Source organism: Zea mays, chromosome 10, assembly GCF_902167145.1.
Source record: "Zea mays cultivar B73 chromosome 10, Zm-B73-REFERENCE-NAM-5.0, whole genome shotgun sequence".
NCBI classification, from domain to species: domain Eukaryota; kingdom Viridiplantae; phylum Streptophyta; class Magnoliopsida; order Poales; family Poaceae; genus Zea; species Zea mays.
This window is the reverse complement of record NC_050105.1, coordinates 144,532,820-144,547,096: the sequence shown is the minus strand read 5'-3', so window position 1 is coordinate 144,547,096 and position 14,277 is coordinate 144,532,820. Positions and strand designations below refer to the sequence as shown.

General features: G+C 45.6%; 1 protein-coding gene across 2 annotated transcripts; it reads right to left on the bottom strand.

Moving 5' to 3' along the window:
* Window positions 1-1,730: 1,730 nt before the first annotated feature.
* LOC100286148 (aminotransferase y4uB) lies at window positions 1,731-13,654 on the bottom strand. 2 transcript variants are annotated; one of them, XM_008663848.3, is made up of 19 exons: window positions 13,407-13,654; window positions 12,644-12,774; window positions 12,422-12,506; window positions 12,142-12,266; window positions 11,937-12,034; window positions 11,706-11,798; window positions 11,122-11,195; window positions 10,920-10,958; window positions 10,718-10,806; window positions 10,542-10,618; window positions 10,382-10,456; window positions 10,090-10,137; window positions 3,397-3,480; window positions 3,239-3,326; window positions 3,052-3,130; window positions 2,866-2,956; window positions 2,708-2,786; window positions 2,414-2,529; window positions 1,731-2,143 (listed from the first exon to the last, which is right to left on the bottom strand). In XM_008663848.3, exons 4-19 carry the CDS (start codon window positions 12,257-12,259, stop codon window positions 2,063-2,065), a joined length of 1,329 nt encoding a protein of 442 aa, XP_008662070.1. In that variant the 5' UTR covers window positions 12,260-12,266; window positions 12,422-12,506; window positions 12,644-12,774; window positions 13,407-13,654; the 3' UTR covers window positions 1,731-2,062.
* Window positions 13,655-14,277: the final 623 nt, after the last annotated feature.

Here is a 14,277-nt window from a genome sequence, read left to right as displayed (position 1 = left end):
TTCGAAAACGATCGAGAAAAAACAGTATTTGAAACGGGACGGTACGGGAATTTCCCGTCCCGTTTTCATCCCTACCCATCAGTTCAGTATTTCGGTCCACATGGACACGTTCAAATTCATCTTAGACTGGTTTCTTTTAGTAGACGCATGATTACCTTTAGGTCCCGTTTGTTTTCTTTCATTTTGAGAAATTGGAATCTTAATAATGGAATAGGCTATTTTTTTAGAATGTGACATTCCACCACTTTTCAAAGTTATCATATAAGTCTATCTCAAATTCATAGGGTGAGAGATAGAAATTGATTTTATAGATTTACATGCTATTTTTCTGATACACAACTTATAGCACACGCTTCTACTTTTTTCGCTATAACATAAATGTAGTATATAACTATCTCTCTCATATGATTTAGAATAGTATACCAATATATTACATATATAAATATATGAACTTAATTAGTTTTGTCTAAATTATAATTATTAAAATGGAATTCAATTCCAACGAAACAAACTTGGCCTTAGCTTAATCTTGAAAAAATCTATCAAATGATATCATCATAATCTCTAAATCATGGAGTGCCAAGGTGGTGTACCACATACTGCTATGGATACCCCAAGTTACGGCTTGCAGATGCATCTTAATTATTTCGTAAGCCCTATATTTTTTTTGTATGGGTGTTCCTAGTCATGATAATAGTAATATATGCTACATCGTCTACTGCTTATGTTGTTAATGGTGCTCAGCATATATCTATTATTTTTTCAAGTTTTAATGTTGCATACAATATGTGTGTCCTTATCCATCGCAAGTTCACGGTATGTGGCTCCGCTAAAGACATGCCGATGAATGAGAGAATTTCCAGATAAATATCTGCTCTCGATTTTTATATGGTGCACAATATGCAAATAGAACAAGCTTTTTATTTATAAATTCAACACCATGTGCAATTGGTGCTTCTTATAATTCGGTTTCTTATGTTACTGATGTGTATAGCCCAATTAGAGATGTCAATGGAGACCGATCCCTGATTTCCCGTGGGGTAAGGAAGTTTATTCCCCACGGGGATGTAAATAGGGAAAAATTATCCCTTACCTGTTTAAAATTATATGTGACAATGTTTTCATTAATAATTAATGATAAAAATAAATAACTACCTTGTCAAGAGATCACTCGTTGTACAAACGTGTTCATTTCAATGTACGTATAATGATTTTTTACATCCGACAATGTGTATAAGTAATAATATTTTATATTAATAACAAATGAATTACATTCTGATTATAATTTAAGTGGGGATGAATATAGATGTACAGGTAGAACGAAGCCCATGAGCCCGGCTCGAAGCCTTTTTTGTGGCCCAATAATTACTTTAGCCTGTTATTTCATGTTCATCGGGCCAAACCGGTCTGTAGCCCGGTTCTTTCAACCGTGTCTGGTGGACCAAGTTGGGCGGCCATTTGTACACGTACAGGGACAAGGATCCCCTATGGGAATGTATCCCCACGGGAAATATGAATAGAGAAGAAATGTCTTCCACACGCGTTCGGGGGATTCCGATGGAGAATTTTTTTTTTCATCGTGAGGATAGGGATGACGAGTTAAAACCCGACGGGGAATTTCGTGATGACGAGTTAAAACCCGACGGGGAATTTTGTGTTGCTATCCCTAAGCCCAATCGCATAAAAGTTCAACAAGACATGCAATTGTTTTTTTGGGGGAGGGGGGAGAGGAAGATACACTAGAAAATGAGAATAACAACTGTTTTACGATAAAATTTAAATTTTATAACGTCTGCTAACCCTTTATGTTCAGAAACTACAGGGCAGCAAACATTTGAGATACTGCCATTGCTTAGGGAAAAAAACATCTATGTCCCGTTTAAAAGTTCAGCCACCGTTGTTTAGCGACCGAGCAGCTTGACCTTGCACTCCAAGATCAGAGACGACCGTCGACCATTCCCGCGCATTATTGCCATCTCGCAGTCACGACCATTTTATTCACCTGTACATCAGCTGCTACCGTTGCCGCCAGGCGTTATCGTCGTCGTCCTCGCCCTTTTGGTTAGTTCTTCTCGGATTTCATCTTCAGGTCTGACACCCTCTCCTCCGTGGCCCTGAGGGCTTCCCCGTAGATGCTCACCAGCTGAAAAGGCAAAAGCCATTGATGCGGCTGGGTTACTACCGAGGCTCGAGGACAATGGTGATACAGTGAGGCTCCGTTTCAATCTCACGGGATAAACTTTAGCTTCCTGCTAAACTTTAGCTATATGAATTGAAGTGCTAAAGTTTAGCTTCAATTACTACCATTAGCTCTCCTGTTTAGATTATAAATGGCTAAAAGTAGCTAAAAAAAAGCTGCTAAAGTTTATCTCGCGAGATTGGAACAGGGCCTGAATCACTGATGATGGCACACCTCGTCGACCTCGCCGGGCGTCATGATCAGCGTGGGCGACATCATGATGGCGTCGCCAGCAACCCTGACCAGCATGCCGCGCTTCTGGCACTCCTCTCCAAAGATGGCACCAACCCCTGAAAAAAAATAGAGTATCATCCCACATCATGCAGACCACCGACATCTATTAGTTTCCAGGGGATTCAGGCTGCGCTTTGGTCCCAAGATGCCACCGACATCTTGAAACAGGATTAGTAAGCCCTAACTCTCTGTCACATACCACGCCATTGTGTCCTAGCTGCTAGATTTACTTACCCCATTCGGCAGGGAATAGATCAGCCGGTGATTTGTTGTTGGTGAATTCGGTTCCCATAATCATCCCTAAGCCACGTATCTGAAGTTCGGGAGCACTGTAGTCGTGTTTGGACCGAGTGGCAGGTTTCGCGATTCAGAAATTCAGATCAGATGCGTACCTCCCCGATGATTGGGCTGTCTGCCAACGCCCTAATTCCGTCCTGGAACTTTGGAGCGATTTGCTTGACATGACCAGGAATATCCCTTTCGCTGATGCCAATTTCCGCAGAGCATTAATCAGGAACAAGAGATAAATACTGACATATGAGCAGGGATACTGTCATGCTACAAGAAGTGCAGCATACCGGTAAAGTTTCAAAGCTTCTATTGCCACTGCACAGGCAACTGGATGACCAGAGTATGTAAACCCATGAGCAAATGAGCCTGCAACACAAGGTAATATGTCAGCACATGCTGTGTTTTGGGGGGGGAAACACCACATGCCAATGCAGAAACAATATAGTTGATCTCACAGGAATCGCAGTAACCTACCGAGCTTATTGCTCTGGGAGTGAATCACCTCTGATATCTCTGGGCTAACAAGAGTTGCCCCGATGGGTACATAGGCATTTGAAAGAGCCTGTCAGAGTAGAATAAACTAGCATTAATCACTATACATTAAATATGTGCCGGTGGGACTCAAAATTCACCTTGGCCAAGGAAACTAGATCTGGCTTGATGTTATAATAATCGCATCCAAACATAGTTCCCAACCTTCCAAATGCAGTGATGACCTAGAATGAATTATCAGTCGACAACATCTGCACATAAGTTGTATTTTTTTTCCCTTCATTTTTGACATTATTGATTTTTCTCGAACACGCAGGAGAACTGCGCGTCATTATATTAAGAGGAAAAAGGTCCCAAATGGACTAAGAAAACAAAGTGCCCGAGAAGGCAGCAAACGAGAAGAGGGGGACAAAAAGAAAAAAAAGAAAGAAACCAAAATAAAAGAAAGAAAAACTAGAAACTAGAAACAAAGGGGGGGGGGTGCAACCCCCACCACCCCACTTAAATTAAGGCCACAATTGTCTAATATCTTTTGCTCCTGCCATTCCCCAAAGCTTAACCTCCTCATGAATCTCTTGCAACATGCTGCGGATACTCGGGGATACCCCATCAAACACACAAGCATTCCTTTGTTTCCACAACCTCCAAGACACCAAGATAACTAGGGAATTAAACCCCTTTCTTTTACTATTTGGCACTTTCTGCTCAGCCTTCCTCCACCATTCTTGGAAAACCACATCTGTTATTTCTGGAGCCAAAGGCAGCAATCCCACCTTGTTCAAAGTCTGGGCCCAAATGTCTCTAGCAAAAACGCAAGCCACCAGAATGTGTTGTGCTGTTTCCTCTTGCTGATCACAAAGAAGACATTTGTCAGGATGGTTCAAACCCCTACGAGCCAGTCTATCTGCTGTCCAACATTTGTTAAGGGATGCAAGCCAAATAAAGAATTTGCATTTCTGAGGTGCCCATGTCCGCCAAATTCGCTCGGACGGTTCAAAATAAACGGAACCAGCGAAGAAACGATCATAAGCTGACTTAGATGAATACTGCCCATTGGCCGTTGGCAGCCATTTATGCTGATCTGAAATTCCAGGTTGCAAATGAATTCCCCGAGTGACATCCCATATATAAAAGAAGCCCATAAGCACTTCGGCCGGCAAACTACCAGTAATGTCCGACACCCATCTATTATTTAGCAAAGCCTCGTACACAGATCTGCTCTTCTGAATTTTCATGGGGATGCGACTCAGGAGAACTGGAGCAAGCTCACCCACAGATTTCCCATGTAACCATTTATCAGTCCAAAACAAAGTATTCTGGCCATCTCCCACAATAGAGCAAACAGAGACTGAGAAAAATGCTGCTGCATTTGGATGCACCTGAATGTCAAAATCTGACCATGACCGTTCAGGCTGGGTCTTTTTAAGCCACATCCAACGCATATTCAGAGACCAGCCAAGCACCTCCAAATTGTGGATTCCGAGGCCCCCCCTACTGATAGGCCTGCAAACCTTGGACCAACCGACAACACAATGGCCTCCTCTAACATCTGTCCTTCCCTTCCATAAAAACCCCCTGCGAATCTTATCAATAGCTCTAATTACCCATTTGGGGCAGTTAAGGGCAATCAAATGATAAATAGGGATTGCAGTGAGAACCGACTTAATCAAGGTAGCTCTCCCAGCCGGGCTAATAATAGCAGCCTTCCATCCCGGAAGCTTGTCAGCAATTTTATCAATGAGCTCATTAAAGGAGGATCTCGGGAGTTTCCTAATTGACAGAGGCAAACCCAAATACTTACAGGGAAAAGGCATAACCTTGCAAGGAAAAATGCTCCTAATCTCCACAAGCTCTGGATCGACACACTGAATAGGAGTCATACTGCACTTGCTCAAGTTCGTGACCAATCCCGAAGCTTCTCCAAAAATTCTAAGGATTTCTTTCACCATAAACACTTCCTCATCTCTTGGCTGCATGAACAGCACTACATCATCTGCATACAGGGAGACTCTTTGCCCATTTCTGTTTCTCAAGAGAGGCTGCAGCAGGCCCAAATCGCTAGCCCGCGAGAAAAGTGAATTCAAAACATCCATAACTAGGATAAACAACATAGGAGATAAAGGATCCCCTTGTCTTAATCCTCTTTGGTGGCAAATAAGCTTTCCAGGTTCACCATTCACCAGCACCCTAGTCGAGGATGAGCATAATAACTTGGAGATAAGATTGCACCAAACTGGACCGAAACCAAGATGCCCAAGAACTTCCAGCAGAAATGGCCAAGAAACAGAATCAAATGCCTTGCCAATATCCAGTTTGAGAAGCACATTGGGGATTTTTTGTTTGTGGATTGCTCTGGCTGTTTGTTGCACCATAATAAAGTTGTCTTGTATGCTTCTCCCTTTTACAAAAGCACTCTGGTTTGGGGATATCAGCTCAGGAAGCGTGGGAGCAAGCCGGTTTGCCATTAACTTGGTAACAATTTTAGCAAAACTATGAATAAGGCTGATAGGCCTAAAATCTTTTATCTCTGCAGCATCAGATTTCTTAGGAAGTAAAGTCACCAAAGCTGAGTTAAGAAGGTGCAAATTCGATACATCACCCAACAAAATCCTCCCCATAGCTGCCATGAAATCCCCTTTAATGATTGGCCATGCATGCTTATAGAAGCGCCCCGTGTATCCATCAGGCCCTGGAGCTTTGTCTGAAGGGATAGAATTAATAGTGGCCCATACCTCTGCCTCAGTGACGTCCCTTTCCAACTGCTCAAGGTTTCGGGTTGGAATATGAAAAGCAGCCAGGTTGAGAGAGCAGTTCCTTTGCACAGCAGTCCCCAAGAGATTATTATAAAAATCCCACACAACTTCTTGTTTTTCCTCCTGCTCTACCAAGATTCTGTCTGCTACTTTCAATTTTGCAATGAAATTTTTCTTCTTTCTATATCGTGCCTGTTGGTGAAAAAAAGATGTATTAGCTTCGCCTTCTTTCAACCAGCGAAGTCCACTTCTTGTTCTGGCCATAGTGCGCTCCAGTGAGGATAAAGCTAAGGAGTGGAGCTTCAGCCGTCGTCGAAGCCACTCCTCCAGAGGCGACAGAGCCCTAGAATCCCCTGCAATTTCTAGCTGGTGCAAGATTTCCTTAGCTGCTAAGAGCTGATTCTTAACATTGCCAACACTCCGCTGACTCCAGGACTGCAAGTGTTTTGAAAGCCTTTTTAACTTCACTGCAAAACGTTGCAGTGGACAAAAGGAACCCACTGGCTGAAACCAAGATTCTTCCACCTTCTCCATAAAACCTTCCAATTTTGGCCAATAGCTTTCAAAGTGAAACCGTCTTTTGCCTTGGGAATACTCATGCAGCCCCAACAGAAGAGGACAGTGGTCTGAAATGACTGTTGCCGAACTTTGCAAAACGCAGTCCGGGAAATAATCCCCCCAATCTGAAGTGTGAAAGACTCGGTCTAAACGAACAAGCGTGGGACTTGCTCGTTCATTGGACCAAGTAAATTTGCGCCCCATCAATGGCAGTTCCGACAGATTTAACTCATTAAGAATGCGACGGAATCTACCCATCATAGCCCTGTCAAGGTTGCCATTGTTCTTGTCTTCTGCTCGATATATAAGATTAAAATCCCCACCAATAATCCAAGGTCCGAAACATGCCGAGCGAATTGAGCGCAACTCATTTAAGAACTGCAACTTCTGATCATCTGGTTGAGGGCCATACACCCCAGTAAACCACCAAGGAGTACCGGAAATATGATCAACTTGAACAGAAACTGAAAAAAAGTCTACTCTGGTCTGAAGAACCTTACAAGTGCCCCCCTTCCAAGCCACCAATATCCCCCCACGCGTGCCCAGTGCAGGGAGACAAATGAAATGGTCAAACTCACTTCCAAGCAAAGACATCACCATAAAACGGGAGATAGAGGCCTTCTTTGTTTCTTGCAAGCAGACCAAATCTGGTCGAGCGCTAACAATTGCCTGACGAACTGCATCTCTTCTGGCTTTCTTATTAAGACCTCTTACATTCCAAATGATGATTTTGGACAAATCCATTTAAACAAGCGACTAACAACAAAAAAACTGGAAAAAGGAGAGAATTATGCGCCCCCTAAACAGAATCCGTCGGGGCATCTCCTGCGAGGAGCTGAATGGTCTCCAAGTTCTCCACGTTTTCAGGAACAGTCCAACCAAATAAAGCTACCAGAGCCTTGATGTGGGACTCCGATAGTGGATTGGAGAAGAAACGTCCATACTTATCAAGAGCTTCAGTGGTAACAGCCTCATTTCCACTAGCAATACCCAACCTTCTAATGAGATCCTGCTGGATATGTCTGATAGGCGCATCTTTGCTGGATTTAAAACCCTTGCTTGCCAGGCGGCTGCTACGACGAGGAACAAAATCCGGAGGCAGCTGCGCAGACTTTCTCTTCTGTGGGGGCGGATGGGGAAGAATGCAAGAGATTGGTCTTGTAACACTAGCCACAAACGATTGCACCGGTGTGATACCTTGCTGAACCAAAGCTTGAGAGTTGTTGCTGTGATCGGATGTAGGATCAAGCTCATCTTGCACCTGATGCTGGCTCCTGATCCGCCTTCTAGAATAATACTTCAGTGGGGGAGCCTGACCATGGACCAGCTCCAGCGACCCTGCAGCCTGATGAGGCCCTTCATGCGGACTTGATGCATTCCTCTGCTCCAGTGGCCCAACACACATAAGCAGGGACGAAACCTGAACAGGCCCCTCACGCGGACAAGATGCACCTCTCTGCAGAGGCGTTCCCGGCCGCACCAAGTCCAGAGGCCCACCGCACAAAAAAGGTCGGGGCAAGGTGGGAACGGGCCTCTCCAGTGGCCCAACAACCTCCGCCCGGACCCCATCAACACGCGTGGACGGCGATGTCCCCCAGAGATTTGTTGTCCTGTTAATCTCCCCCATGCACTCCTCGAATCCTCCACCCCTGGCTGCCGCACCAGCCAGCAATAACTGTGGATCCGAAGACAGCTCCACCGTCCCGACACCCGAAGCACACAGCATCGGTTCGCCTGCCCCAGGCGCCGCGGCTCTCCTCCCTTGACGGACCGAACGCTGCGGGCCCAGTCGAAGGTGAACCGGGCGCCTCGAAAGTTGCGACGGGGATCCTGGAGGCTGGCCATCGTCGCCGCCGGGAGGGTTGCCGTCCGTCGATGGGGGAGGGAGAGGGTCCCCCCCCGCCGCCGAAAAGTCCACCGGGAAGGCCTCCAAGCTGATTTTGTATGACAGACAACGTATCTCAGTTGCTACTGGCCCAGGTTCCACGATGAGGAGATCCATGTCACGATGGAGAAGAGCCGGGTTGAAGCACCATGCCCTTAACATGAAGGACGAGAGGTCAGACTTCTCCACCGTCGCCGGGTGCAGTTCAGAAATAAGGCATGAGCCATGCAGCAGATGTTCCGCCGTAGAGCGTGCCCAAGCATGAGGCGGTATACCCCGGATTTTTACGTCCACCAGGGCCGGGAGGTTTGCTGCCGACGCATGAGCACATCTCGTCCATCTCTTGAAATGTAGATTGAAGCGCGGACCTCTGAAAAGCCTGCCTCCCCCGTGGACCCTCGAAACTGTGTCCTCATCGGGGAGAAACAGGAGGAAGTCTTCCGGCATGGCCTGATGAATCGCCATAGCAGCCACATCGATGCCGAAACTGAGAGCAACTTCTTCCAGCACCTCAACGCCCTGAACTTCAGGCCTGGTGCCCACCACCGAGACGAACAGGGCTTTACGCAATGCTGCTTCTTCACGCGCCATTTCCGTCGTAAACGCCAAGACGCAAGAAGACCTCATGGACCTCGCCGGCAGGCAAGCATCCAGCAGGCCTTCATGTGTAGCAGGAACCCTCTGTTCCAGAGCTGAAAGATGGGCAGGGACTTCAGCAGAAACCGACCCAGAGGACATCTGCTGCAAGGCAGGTGAGACCGTCCCCAAGGCCGGTCGACGCGTGGCCCTACGCCTCTTCCTCCTGGAGCCATGAACCGGTGGAGCAACCAGTCCGGAGCCCGACGCCATTGGCAGGGGGGGCACAGGCTCCACCCCGCAGGCCGGCTGCGACGGAGTGATCCGCTGCCACACCGATCCCTTCCGCATGATGTCCGGGGCTGCCCTTCCTGGTTGCCTGGGGCCATGCATCCCGGAAAGGCGCTGCCACACCGGAACTCGCACACCCTGCTGCTTCAAAGGTTTCCACACAGCCTTCTTCTCCACGGACTTGATGGGGCACTCAAGAGCACGGTGGCCAAGCCCCCTGCACCCAAAGCAGCGAGTAGGCCGCCGACAAGCAGCAGCAAAGTGGGAAGGGGAGAAGCAATTAAAGCATCTACCCCGGAGATCCACAGGGGGGGAAAGACGAGGAACAGTACGGCGCGCGCGCCTCCTCCCGACCACCTGCCAACCGTCGCCTTCTTGACACGGGCGCGCAGTGACCCTACTCAGGTCCGCCGTGCACCCACAGTCCGCTTCCTTCACCACCTCGGACGAGCTTCCAACGTTAAGCAGCACGGCCTCTTTAAAGGAGCGAGGTGCCCGCTGGGAGCCGCCGGAAGAGGACGAGACGGGACTTTCATTACTCCACCGCTGGAACTTTGACCGTCCTTCCAGAGAAGCCGCAGGGTAGCGGGGCTCGATTCCCAGCGCCGCACCGGAGGGGTTCGAGGGGGTGGTCGCCGAGTTCGGAATGAATTCCGGCGAGGGGCTGCGGAGGGTGATGGCGTCAGGGCGGGTGGGGCTGGGGCTGGGGCTGGGAGGCGAAAGGCTGGGAGCCATCGGACATTATTGATTTTATAGGGAGTGTTCAATACCTCATCTGCTATGAAAAGAATGTCATACTTCTTGACCACTGCTTGAACCTGTTCATAGGAAATAAAATAACACACAACAAGCATTCAGAACAATAATTAGAGTCCTTTGCATAATATACCAACTCTACCAGTTCATGAAAAACAATTATTTTTGTGGAACAGCTACAATGAGATGAACGAAGATAAAGGGAAGAGACAAAGAGGGACAGGTGAATGAAAGCATCTATACTTCCAGAGAAGTGCAGTTTGCTCATAGAAGAGTCAATAATTTTTGGAACCCATAGTGTATAACCTTGTCAAAATAGGTCTTTGGAGGAGGGATGACACCACCGGCACCCATCACAGGTTCAGCAATGAAAGCAGCGATCTGGTAAATCAAAGATAGCACATAAGGGAGACATTAAGCTTTGAATCTATTGACAGCATGCAAGCTTTGGTGACAAGAGCTCTACTGTTTCTGGTCCTTCTTTGAGAATAAGATTCTCTAAATTGGTGGCAAGTCTAGTCGCAAATTCTTCTTCCGTCTCACCTGTTTTGCACCAGATAGTTTATTAGCAAAAAATCCGGCTCCGTTATACAGCAGTTTTTTTGTGTGGAATTCATCTAACAAAATTTTAGATCATATTACCAGGAAGATGATATCGCCAGTAGTGAGGGCAGTCAGTGTGCAGAACAAAAGGTGCTGGTAGATCAAACTTCTGGTGCAGGGCAGGAAGACTAAAGATAGACTTGCAATCAGAAAAGTACTGAAGATCTATTTATGAATGTCGTTGGACATGCTTTAAAGATGTATGCTGCCAAATCTACTTTTGTAGTATGACAGTACTCACCCAGTTAGGCTCGCTGATATCAGTGTAGATCCATGGTATCTGAAATTTGTAACAAGCAGTAAGAAAGGAATCTCAAAATCTTCCAGATTTTCATAGGACGGAACTAGACATCAGAGAACATTGCAATTTTTTTAATCTGGAACCACGTTTATGGCAACTGTTAACCAAAGAAGCACAACAAGGACAACAATACAAAGCTTACGCTTTTGATCGTGCAATAAATTTCTTCTTGTCTGGCCTCCCCAATGCGTTGTTATAATACCATACTAGTTTGACCTGCAAAATATAAGCATCAGCAATGGACCTGTGAGAAACAAAACCATGTTTATATCATAGAAAAGGGAAAACACATTAAAATTCCAGAATAGAAACTAGAAAGCATTAAGGTCTGCCCACTACTAGCTAGATATATTTCGAAAAGAAATTGGGCCACAATGGACACATGAATACCATGATCGGTGAACCAGCAACCATTTTACCTGTAAATGAGAGAGCATGGACATATTTCTTAGCAATGTGTAAACACCATGTAAAATTCACTTTTAGCTTTTGCATGTAAATTCTTTAAAGATGAGCCAATATGCAAAAATCACTATTTAAGCACTTTCAGCTATTTGCAATAAAAGCAAAGAACAGTGACTGCAACACCATTGACGTTATTTCTTCTTAATATAATGTTATGCAGCTCTCCTTCATGTTCTAGAAAGAAAAACACCACTGGTTGTATTAAGGGTCTGAACTGTAAACTGCAGAAAATGGCAGGTTGCCTTCTATTAATAGTCCCACCTGAGAGTCATTTGCTTCTGAACCACTGTTTGTGAAGAAAACTTTTCCCATTTCCCTTGCAGTGAACATGCTAAGGATCTCCTGTGCAAGGTCCTGAAAGCAGCAGTACAGTTCCAATAATTGGTCTCGAAAATTTGGCAAGTGAACTTTTTAGAGAAGAAACAAGGGTAAAGACAGTGATTTCAAATTTGAAGAAAACAATAATCGACGAGTGGTTGAAGAAAAATGTACCAATGAAGGTTTGGTTGTGCGGTTCCAAAAGGAATGGTAGAAGGGCAAATTGTTTAATTGCTCAGTTGCTGCCTTGACTAATCGAGGCTCGCTACCACCTAAAGACATAGTGAACACAGATGATGCAGGAGTAACAGACGCAAAGACATTGCTAAAGCCACAGAAATAAATGGTGGCACGTTATCAAAAAGTCAAGTGCACATACCTAAAGCTGTGCACCATAACCCTGCAAGAGAATCCAGGTATTTATTCCCATTGATGTCATAAACATAGGAACCCTGCATAAGAATCCAGGTACTTGTTCCCATTAATGTCATAAACATAGGAACCCTGCATAAACAGATAGTAAGCTGGAGTACGAAACACATCTGTAAACGTCAGACAGGTATATAAAATAGTCGGCGTTCTAAATCTACTTCTCCATAATTTAATACTGCATTTTTAAGAGTTGTAAAAAAAATAATGCTGAAGTTGAGAGTGGCAACCTCAGATCTCTCAATAATTAGAGGATGCAAATCATTGCTCTGCCAGCCAGCTGTAAAAGGTGCCAACATGCCATGGCCCTTGAACCTGGGAGAATCACTTTGCAAATCAGTAATAGACAGTAGTTTACACGGTAATCCAACTCGGCATATGCCAAACGCGTGTAAACAGAACATAACACAACCGTGCGACAGTTGCAGACAGGAGAAGAGAACACTGCGTACCCATTTTCTTCAGTTGTGTCAGACTGGGCAGATGGAGCTGAACTAAAATGTCTGACTGACGCATCCAACGGACTATGTGCATGGCCTTGCAAACTTGCAGTGCCAGTTACATGCTTCAGTAAGCTGATTGCCTGTGGGCGGGAAAAAAAGGATCACTTTTGACTGACAATTCAATGGCATTTGGCAAACCTTGGCAAGTGAGGTTTTTTTAAACGTAATCGAAGGAGCTCTACTTTTCGATTAGGTGGGAAAACAGATGTTATGTACAAGACGGCCTTGTGGCCTAAGAGCTAACTACATGCCCCCACCGCCGGGAGCCCGGGACACTAATGATGCGTATGCGTAAAATCCCTCCTGTGTTGCTCTAGGTCCTCCTTGATTCGGCATGCAAAGTTATTTATAATGTTTGAAGCACGCAAACAGGTCGAGTATTCTATGTCAAGGCAGCAGATGTGCAGCACCGGACAAAAGGCAATCTTACTTTGCGCATGAGAGTTTGACGAAATATCCCCCGATGAGGAACCCAGCTTTCCATCACATGGCAGCACTAGTCTACCACACTAAGATTCGAAAAGGTCGTTTCAGAATCCACGCACAGTATAATCACACGTAATCTTATAAGCATGTGAGGGGGAGGGGAAAGTGAGATTTAGCCACACGATGTCCTCGCTTCCCCTGAAGCGGCGAACACCGAGGAATCGTCCTTCCTTTTCTGTTTTGCATCTACATAGGAGTATAGGGCAGAAGGTATATGAATGATCACCTGGGCGGAGGCATTGGATCGGAGCAGGCGTCGCGCGATCGTCATCGCTCCCCGAGACGGAGGCGGAGGCGGACGGCGCCCTCGCGAGAGTTGTTGGCAGAGGGAGGCTGGAGAAGAGGAAGAGCGCGAGAAGTGAGGGGGCAGGGAGACTTGTAGGCAAGCCGGGGAGATCGGAGGTGGGCGCAGTTCGCGGAGGAAGACGTGTCCACCAGGGAATCTCTCCCGTGCTCCGCACTGAATCCGATAACGGAAAATCGGCACGTGACCACGCGATTGGTGTGATTTAAGGTCGGGTGTCAGTCAGGCCACGCCTGCTTAATTGTGATCGCTCGGTTCTTATTTATCGTCTTTTAGTTTAAAAATAAAATAGCGAACGACAAATATTCAATAATCAATATACTACTTAGTTTTTAGTGCAACGCTATAATTTTTATATATCATGTATAGTTTATTATTTGTATAACATAAACCAACAAAAAAAAACTATAGCAGTGAGAGAGGGATGCTTTCACGACGTTCGCCTGCCCAACTTTAGATTGTTTGCAGCTTCAACTGCTGGGCTGTGCAGCTCAAGTTTAGTACTATTCAGCTGATATTGGATTCTATCACAGTCGAACGTTGTCTTTGTTTGTAGACATGGTTCGAATTCCTATGAACACATTTTTTTTTATATTCCGTTGAGCACGTGAGAAGTGGACGCATCTTTTTAAAATATTTCGTTAAGTACGTAGTAGGAAATACGTAGGAAACACTCGTTTTATATTAGTGAGTTACTGCTTCGTTTCTAATTTATAATTCGTTTAATTTTTTACACCAAATTTGACTGTCTCATTTTATCAAAGATATTATTAATATTATTATTTACTATACT